General features: G+C 34.1%; 1 protein-coding gene across 1 annotated transcript; it reads left to right on the forward strand.

Annotated features, from left to right (window-relative positions):
• The first annotated feature begins 1,794 nt into the window (after positions 1-1,794).
• Positions 1,795-5,878, forward strand: LOC109856345 (zinc finger CCCH domain-containing protein 14). The gene is made up of 7 exons (XM_020431488.1): positions 1,795-2,001; positions 2,158-3,948; positions 4,097-4,256; positions 4,493-4,665; positions 4,755-5,061; positions 5,144-5,270; positions 5,439-5,878. Exons 1-7 carry the CDS (start codon positions 1,969-1,971, stop codon positions 5,683-5,685), a joined length of 2,838 nt encoding a protein of 945 aa, XP_020287077.1. The 5' UTR covers positions 1,795-1,968; the 3' UTR covers positions 5,686-5,878.
• Positions 5,879-9,847: the final 3,969 nt, after the last annotated feature.

The raw sequence follows: 9,847 nt of genomic DNA on the forward strand, positions 1-9,847 counted from the left end.
TTACAAATACTAACTTTAATAATATTAAATTTCGCGCAAGTGCGTTTGCCAAATGTTTTACTTTATAAATAAAAAAGTTGAAAATTTCTAATAATTGCAAGTTAAAAAGTATCAATTCTTATGCGAGGGTTTGTGCAATACACTACTACCATGCGATACACGGCCTTCTTTCACAGTGGGTATACCCCCCATCTGTGTCGGTCTCGTGTTCAAGATGTTGTGACTATGATCGCCTTGTGGGAGGTAGATTAATTCGAGATTACACTCGAATTAATTTTTGGAGTCTCGATTTAGTTCACCGATCAATCGATAAACTCGATTGAAAGGGACCGGACCGGAAAAAATCCTTAGGCGATGAGCGGATTCGAACTCGAAGGCATCTGGGTTCGCAGCCCTTGCACTCAGGCCGCGAGACCACTGGGCCGGTCACAGTTTACGACTGTATTGTAGAACAGGCCTTACGCACGTTTTGCACCATCTGACTTCTCCCTGAAGGGTGGTCTCGCGGCCAGTGTACAGTCGTACACTGTTTATCCTACTCATTTTTTAATGTGTTTCTATTTCTACATATATATAATTGTATTTATTTAGTGGCTACATATAAAAGTATATAATTTTTTAAACGAGACTTTTACAATATACGTTTTTTCTATATACCGGAGACATTATAATTTTATTTATTACACACATATATACACATACATGTTATTTGTTAACGTTAGATATTTAGTAAATGGCCAATACGTGTTGAGAAGAAAATTGAAAAAAAGAATAATTACATTATCGACACGACGTAGTTGCGAACAACCAATTGCTATTATTTAGTTCGTACGGTGCTTTGAAGTGGTAATTAATTATCAGTTGTATGTAAAAAAATAGCTTGACCGATGTCAAAAGTAAAGTTTATTCTAAATAAGAAAGATTAAAAATATTTCCGTCAGAATTAATGGATATTTTCTAACATTGGTAAACATAAGAAACAATTAAAATAATTAAAAGATAAGAATTTTGAGACGTACTAGTAAAAGTTAAATTTAAAAAAATGATATAAAATAAAACGTATATTTCTTAAAGATATAGTTTTACCAAGTCTATTTAATTATTTTAAACTTTAATTCTTTTATTTAAAAAAAATAGATATTCACGTCCCCATTCACCGCCGCCGCCGCCGATAAATTATCATCCGCCGATTCCGCTGCCGCTGTAGAGAAAATTTTCGGCCGCCGCCATACTAAGGCTGCGGTCCGTTTCATGCTTAAGCGCACATTTATCTATAGTATACGTGACATATACTACAGATAAATGCGCGATCAAGCATGAAACGGACCGCAGCCAAAACGGCGCACGGGTCTATATTAGCTGTGTTCCAGAATTGCTGCCAGCACGCTGCCAGTGTTAAAATTGTATAATATATGTGACGTAAACTATAGATCTTTAGCGCTGGCAGTGAATTTTGGAACACAGTCATTGTAGAACAGGCCTTACAAATTGGTTACGTTCAGAAAACTCAACGGTTGAGAGATCATCACTTACGATAGGATCATTCTTCAAAATCTGATTCGGTTCCAAAAGTATGATCCAATCAGAAGTGATTATCTCTCAACCGTTGTGCAACTGTTGAGTTGTCTGAACGCACCCATTGTGAGGACTAAGCTGCGTTCCGTTTCACGCATATGCGCGCATTTATCTATACTATACGTGACGTGTACTATAGATACATGCGCGCATAATGCGTGAAACGGAACGCAGCCCTAAACTAAGACACATGCGCACAAAAGATAGTGTCGTAAACTTTTCATGCAATCTCTCACACTGCACAGCGGCCTATCATGGCGAGGAATGTTTTCGTTCTATGATTTGCTAATTCGCGATTGCATCGGGTATTATCTTGATCGATTACCGACCACATAACGAAAGTGATCCCGTCCGAATTCTAGTAAAAAGCTCGACTCGATTAATTTGAAAATCATGGACACACATGGCATCACAAATCAACTTCGAGTAAGTACTTTCCAGCGCGAGTTCTCTAACGTGCATGTGAAATTTCTTTTTTTTATGACTCGCATATTCGAGTTTAAAAGTATTCGTATCCGTTTTATTGAAATTTATGTTAATCAATAACGTGATTGTTAAAATAAATTTTATTCTTTTTTTTAGAGCGCTATTCGCGCCAAACTCAAGGAGTTAAAAGTCCGATATGACGAGGAATTACCGGATTATATACTGGTCATGGTAGCTAATAAGAAAACACGTCAACAGATGCACGATGACTTAAATTTGTTTTTGGAAGACTGCACGACCGAATTTGTGGAATGGCTGCACGATCAAGTGCTGAAGAAACTACAGAAAGTTACGGTAGCAAAAAAGAAATCTCGCGAGTTAGTGCCTATGGTTGTGGTGAAGCAGGAGGAGGAGAGAAAGAAGAGAAAGGTATCTGCAACTTCGTTTCTAGAAGATCAAACAGCCGAGCAGGCTACAACGGAAAGACATTCGGATAAAAACAAGAATGAGAAGCAACAACAATCTGGACCGAAACAACAAACTTCAAGATCTGTATCTAATCAAAATTCAGAACATAAGAATACAGAGAAAAACACAAAGATAATATATGACAAATATAGAACAGATGAAACGTTGCAAAACAGAAGTGATTCTGTTTCTTCCAAGAAGCAGAATATTGCACATGATGACAATAGGATGGAAATAGACGAGGATGTGCACGAAGATTCTGTTGCTAAAATCACGGATTTGCAACACAATCAAAGTGAGACATCTGGTAGGAGTATGAAAAGATCACTGGATACATCGAGCGCGGAGAATCGTTACGACAGTGCGGAGAAAGAGGACAATGCGAAGCGATCAAAAACATCCGAGGAAGAAAAAGAGGATGCAACGTTATTGTCATCCTCGGACGCGTCAAAAAAACTCAAATCCTGCGTAAACAAGCCAAAAATCACATCCGTTGTGTCGGTTAAAGATCGGCTGGGTGTGGCGTCGCTAAGAAAGAAATTTGATTCTTACAGAGAAAAAGAAGACAGCGGTCGCTATCACACGGAGAAACGATTCGAAAATTCCTATCACCATGATAATAATCGTAACAGGAATAGGAACTTTGAAGTGGACAATCGCGGCTCCAGGCGAAATCGCGACAACGATCATGACGAAATGAACAAGATCACCGACGCGAGAAGTCGGATAGAAAGTAGCAAAAACGAAAGACTGAGCAAAAATGCCGAGTTTCGGGAGAAGAGTCAGAGTTCGAGCACGAAAATAGACACTACTGCAAAGAAGTCCGTGTGTACTATTAAAAACCGTTTGGGCGTAGCGAACGTCGATACCAAGATGCAGAAACAGCCTGTCAAGCAGCAGGAACCCATGGACTACAGGCACAACTCGAAAAGTTTTGAACAAATAGGCAGCAGCAACAGTAACAGCAGCAAAAATATTAAGAATAGACTAGGTCCGTTGAAAAACAATTTCAAGCCGGTACAGAATAAAAAGCAATCCCGCAGTAGCGACGAATACGAATCTCCGAATTTCAATACCGAGGAGAAGATGGGAGAGGAGGATGAGCTAAATAGTCATGAGGAATTGCGAACAGGTCCTGTGAAGTCGCACATAGTCGCGATAAATAGATCTGCAACCGAAGTTCGGCCCGGTTCCGTAGCGAAGATTGAGAAAAAACGTCCGAGAATGTTGGATGAAGTTTCTTCAAGTACAACTCAACATTTTAAGTCTTACTTAAATAAAACGAAAAAAGAAACATCTAGTGACTTGGACAAAGATGTTGAAGACACAAAACTTCCGAGCAAAGTGATCGTCGCACCAAGACCTTTAAAGCCGTTGCAGCCTTTACAAAAGCGCGCTACGCAATCACTTTTGTTGAGAGCGGTTGCCGAGGCGAATCAGTCTGTTGTCGCACAAAAGAATCCGGAACCGTCTCTGGTGGTAAGTTTTTTGTTGTTCAAAAATTAACAAATTATTCAAGTAAATTATTTAACACATCCGAGCTCTCCTTCTCAATATATCTATATTTCTGATAAACGTCGAAAATGAGAAAAAAGCTTCCTTTTCATCGAAAATTCAATCTTAATAGGGCAAGAAGCCGATCTTAAAGCCTGCTCTGGCTCGTGGTGTAAGTCAAAACTTATCGATACTCGTCGGTAATTCTAATAAGAGACTAGTTATGGAAAAGATCCAAGTTGAATTAAATACGGTAGATAATCAGGAAGCTGAAGACGTCGAGCCGGAGCCTTGTAAGTCTTGAAAAAAATTTTTTTTTTTTTTGATACTAGTGTTTGAAAGAGTTACAACCCATACTCGTACTTAAAAAAAAAAACATCTTCATATAAAACCCAACATTATCGGAGAGCTTTCAAGCAAATAAAGATTCTAACAAAGTCGCTCTTCGCGAGACAAACATTTAACTCTTTCATCCGACTTGTGGCAGCTTTTGTAACAAACTTACTCACACTATTGCGCAAAATCATAGATGTACCTCAGGCGGTAAACGCGGTAACGGATGACCATATGGGAGTTGTGATGTCATTATTCCAAAGAAACGACAACAATCAAAAATTTCTAGTAACACTTAACGGATACAGTAATAATCCAGCAAAAGAGAAAATTGCTCCTGAAGAGGATGAAGAACGATTGGAGATGGAGGTAAAATTTTCACTGGTCGCGAAGCGAATTTCGCATTTTAATCGTTGCGCCTATATATTCTAGATACACGATCCTCTTCATGCTCACAGGTGAACGAGGATGAGCTTGCGCTTTTGACGACGCAAAGCGAAACTTACGTCGCGGCGACACAGAGCCAAATAGATAGTAATGCATTGAGAATAACAACGGACACCACGCAGGACGATGTGATGATCACATGTCCGAAAGAAACAAACGGAGAGGAGAACAATGAGAATTGCAACACGGAAAACATGGATAAGACTGACGAGGCGCCACGAAGACGGAGAAAATTGAGCCCCATAGTGTACAACAGATCTCATTCCCCGAGCCCTGCACCATTGAAACCCGATACCGTGTCATTGGTAACCCTCAAAAGTGTGCATCAGATCTAAATTTTATCTTTTGTATGAAATATGTGTAACATATTGTGCTATATTATTTATATTAATTCTACCAGATGCAGACAAAAAACTGTTGGTGGAAAACACTGTTCCGACGCTTTTAGACAAGTCCAAAGAGAAGTGTAAATACTGGCCAAATTGTACATCAGGGAACAAGTGCGCGTACTTTCATCCTATGTGCAGGTAACGTACTCTTTTCTCTATAAGAAAACTTGCATATTTTATTCATTCATTATTATTTATTCTTTTTTCCTCATTTCGTACAAAAAGACACATGGACTTGTGTATTGTTTATTTGATAATAATCTGAATTCGATCATGGGTTTGCTTAACTTCTTTTTTTCCCGGTAGTGCCTTCCCGGCATGTAAGTTTGGAGACAAATGTGCCTATAAACATCCCAAGTGCAAATTCGGTTTGTCCTGTACCAAATTGAGCTGCGTGTTTTCTCATCCCACTCGTGACCACGCACCACAGCAATGCAAATATTATCCGTTGTGCAAAAAAAAAGGATGTCCGTATTTCCATCCTACAACTTCCATTCCCACAGCAGAAGCGACAAGCCAACGGGCGAAGTTCACTTGGCGGCGACAAGAATGAACGGACTTGCGAATGTACAAAACTCCGAACGCACGTTGCTTTAAATCTCAGACCGAAGTTTCGAATTTTATTGTTATTACTTTGTATATAGATTGATGAGCGAAGACTATATACTTTACGTGAGTTTCAGATGGCGTAAGTTTAAAATATCGTATTATGTAGGAACGATACTAAACTTTACGGTTATGCATAATAAAAAAAAAGTACAGATGCATTTTGACCATAATTTAGTACACTTCGGTTTGAAGCATTATTTTCTTCTTTTTTTACGAGAATAAAAATAAAAAAAAAGCTTTAATTGCGAAAGTTCTATATAAAACAATTTAAATTATCATGTAACGTTGTTTAAACTAGATTAAAAACTTTTATTGTTAGAGGAGCTTTTTATTTAAAGTGGTATTTATATAAATATAGATATTGCTAAATATATATACATATTCCTCCTTGATTATATATATTTCCATGATATGAACTAAATGTGGTAATTTGCTGCCATCTGTAGATTATAGAGAACATTCTATTCTATGTAATAATATAAATATTATATCAATGAAAAGAATTTCGAGATTTACATAAAATCAAGATTAATAACCGATACACAATTATATCGGCTTTAATGTAATCTTGATGAGTCTCGTTCTCTTGTGTAGAGCAATGTATATCCATTTTGTTTTTTTTCTGCGTTCTCTGTCTTCAGCATCGTTTTTTGCCTTTATTGTTGAAGAGTCGCATTATAAAAAAAATCTCGTGCTCGATTGATACTCACATTTGTAATTATAATATTAATGTATGTTTTATGTAATTTACAAATGTATAGGAATCATAGAAAGAATGATTTTTTTTTTGTGTTATCTCCCTAGCGGTAATAAATTTATTGCAGAAAATGTATTATATCGACGATATATTATTATCACAAACAAATATACGATGATTTCTGTAAATTACAATTCTTCAGCTTGTTCTATTGTGAAATAATCCGTTTCTTTCCTTTCCATCTCTAAAGTAGTGTGTGTGTGTGCAAAATGTAATTTAATTTAATTATAACAATTACCACAATAATTACGATTTAATACATAATTATTAAGTGCTAGTAATTAAAATGCAATTACATTTATGATCGCAGTAATTTAATTACATTTTAATTGATTAAAAACGCTTCACTCAGCCTATACCTCCTGTCTTGCGGATTGTAGTGTATGTCGAAGTATAACCGAAGATTAGGTATATATATATATTATTATAAAAAGGCACCGGCAAAAATCAATTGTTACACACAAACTTAGTTATATATAGGTTATTGTTTTTTTTTTTTTATTTTGTATTTATTTTATATATTTCTTTTTCCGTGTATTTTTGTGTATATTTAAAACTGATTCCTAAATAAAACTTTATATATATATATATATATATCGGACATATATAATTAGTATATTAATTAGCATACGTACAATCATTCTCCCTGTTTGTTGAAATAAGTTATTATCTTAAGAAATAATATTGTATATCTTGATTTTAAACAAATAAGTATATCGGTAAATCAACATATTTTTTTTCACTCTCATACTCGCGTACGCTTGCATACAACTGCATTGTTATTTATCTATACATATATATATAAATTTATTATGTGTGTTCTCTCTATATTTATAATTTATGTTCTCATATTTTACTTGGGGGCACTTTAAAAACTCGTTATTTCCTCGTTTCTTTCTCATCGTTATCAAGCAATTTACAGATCACGAACATTTTAAAAGTTTTTATATATCTTTTATATACCTTTACTGTGTGTAACATTACAATGTACACCGTCTTTGTCCCGAGTAGGAAGAAGAAAAACCAATTGTGCGCGCGAACGTATCAATTCGAAATGTGAAATTATTCAGCCTTCACTCACCGACCTACTTCGATTTGTCCGACCTACTAAATTTGTCAACTATCGATAAAGCGTTTTTTTTTTTTTTTTTTCCGGAAAACACCCTGTTTCCCGATTTTCGGTATTCTTACATCATATTCTGCGATGCGAAAGGATCGTTCAAAGAAAGGATAGATCAAAAAAATAAAAAGGAGGAAAAGAATAATACACTATATATGTATATACGGTGTGTACAATATACATATACGTATAAAAATGGGCTACAATGTTCTTTGTAATTTGGTAAGAATTAAAAATAGTATAATTACGTGTACGTAATTAATTATTGTGTATGTGTGTGTGTGTGTATGTGTCGGGGGAGACTAACAAATTCTCACAATCGATACTACAAAACATCCTCGAACTGTCAAGTGTTTAGTTATAATTTTATATTAATTTCATTTTTTTATATATAATATATAATATATAATAATAAAAATAAGAATATTATAATTACAAATAATTAAGATTTTTTATCTGTATATAATCTATTTTAATATTTCACTAGATTGTTTTTTTTTTTTTTTTTTTTTTAATATAAATGTTCTTTGCGCGCTCGCGCGTCTTTCGTCTTTCGACAGCGAGCCGAAAAAGAAAGCGCGGATGTGGAGAGCGGTAAATAACGCTCGGCTTATTTGCTTTTTATCACAGGAGCCCGCCTCCGACCGCCAGTTTTCCACATCGCTTCGACACTACTTGTTAATAAGGCTACGCAAATAATATGACAAATTGACGGATGGGCCGTTGCACTGCAATGATAGAAGTCATATTGCCGCGAAAAGAAAAACTTCGAAAATTAATTTAATATGAACAAAAGAAGAGATACGTAAACGATACAGCATTTAGCTAAATTATTAAAAAATAAAATTCTATATTTAATATTATTTAAAATCTTTTTATATACATACATATAATTTATAATAAAAAAAATTGTATTTAATGTAATTTGTATTTTTAATTCCATTTACTAAATTAAGAGATATTTTATAGTTAAATTATATATAAAAAGTTTGAGAATCTAATTGGAAATAACTATAAGAAACAATATTTCTAATACTAGTGACTTATACCATTCTCGTTCGACGGCTCGTACACAGTAAAAAAATCTTAAAATTGATTGTTTTACACAAAATGCAATATTGAAAAACAGAATTTGTGATTTTTGTTTCTTTTTACAACTGCGCTTTCTGTGTTTTCTCACACTTGTCTTCTATTTTCCTTTCTTCCTAAAAAAAAGCCCGAAATGTATATGTTTAAAATTATAAAACAAAGTGTCACCTCATTTTTATCACACTTTTCTTACTTTTATCGCAACTTTCCCCTTATTTACATCTCACGTTATAACAAACGTTTTTCTCACGTTTTTTGTGTTATTAATTCCAACGCATATTACATACCGTGTTACTGCTGTGATTTTGCAGTAACTTATATCCGTGTTTCTTCTGAAAATATTAAAATTTTCAGACTATAAATTTTTATTTTTACTCGAATGTGCATAGTGCGTATTCTGTATCTGTACTATATAATTTATGAGAGTGTCGAGAATATTTGCCGTTAACAGAAGTATTGTTACTAAACTACGAAATATATTTACGGTCATATGAGCCGATCGCAGGATGTTGTGCGGAAAACTGCGTATATATATATATATATACACTGAGAAAAAAATACTATTAACTCAACTAAATGCGTTTAGTTGAGTTTCAGTTTGTTATCTGAAATACTTGGTTTTTTAATTCAAGCATATGGTAAAAAAAGATAACAAATTCGTATAAGTTGAATTAACAATAGTGGTAATGAACATATTTAATTCACTAAACCATGAATTGTTTTGTCGAACATAAGTTGTGATAATTTCAAATAAAAGATACTGTTAAAAAAGATGAAATAGGCAATTCTCATTTACTTTAATTGAATATAATCTGAATTTCTTTGTACTAAGCATTTTTCATTTAATCAAACTGCTTATTTTTATAAGCAGACAAAATATTGTGTTGTCCTATTGTGTTGTACATTCAAAGTTACCTGTATTTAAGCAAATTATAATTTTGTTAAAACAACTAAAAATTGTCTTTCGGTATAATCTAATTATTATATCTATTGAAACATGATATCTTCTTACATTAATCAATATTTTATTGACACCCCGTGACCGATTCATATAGTTGAATCGAATACTATTTTGTTACTTCACTAACTTTTTTTTCTCAGTGTATGTATATATACATATATATATATATACATATATAT

This window comes from Pseudomyrmex gracilis, unplaced genomic scaffold (genome assembly GCF_002006095.1).
Source record: "Pseudomyrmex gracilis isolate BER0280 unplaced genomic scaffold, ASM200609v1 scaffold_115, whole genome shotgun sequence".
NCBI classification, from domain to species: Eukaryota; Metazoa; Arthropoda; class Insecta; order Hymenoptera; family Formicidae; genus Pseudomyrmex; species Pseudomyrmex gracilis.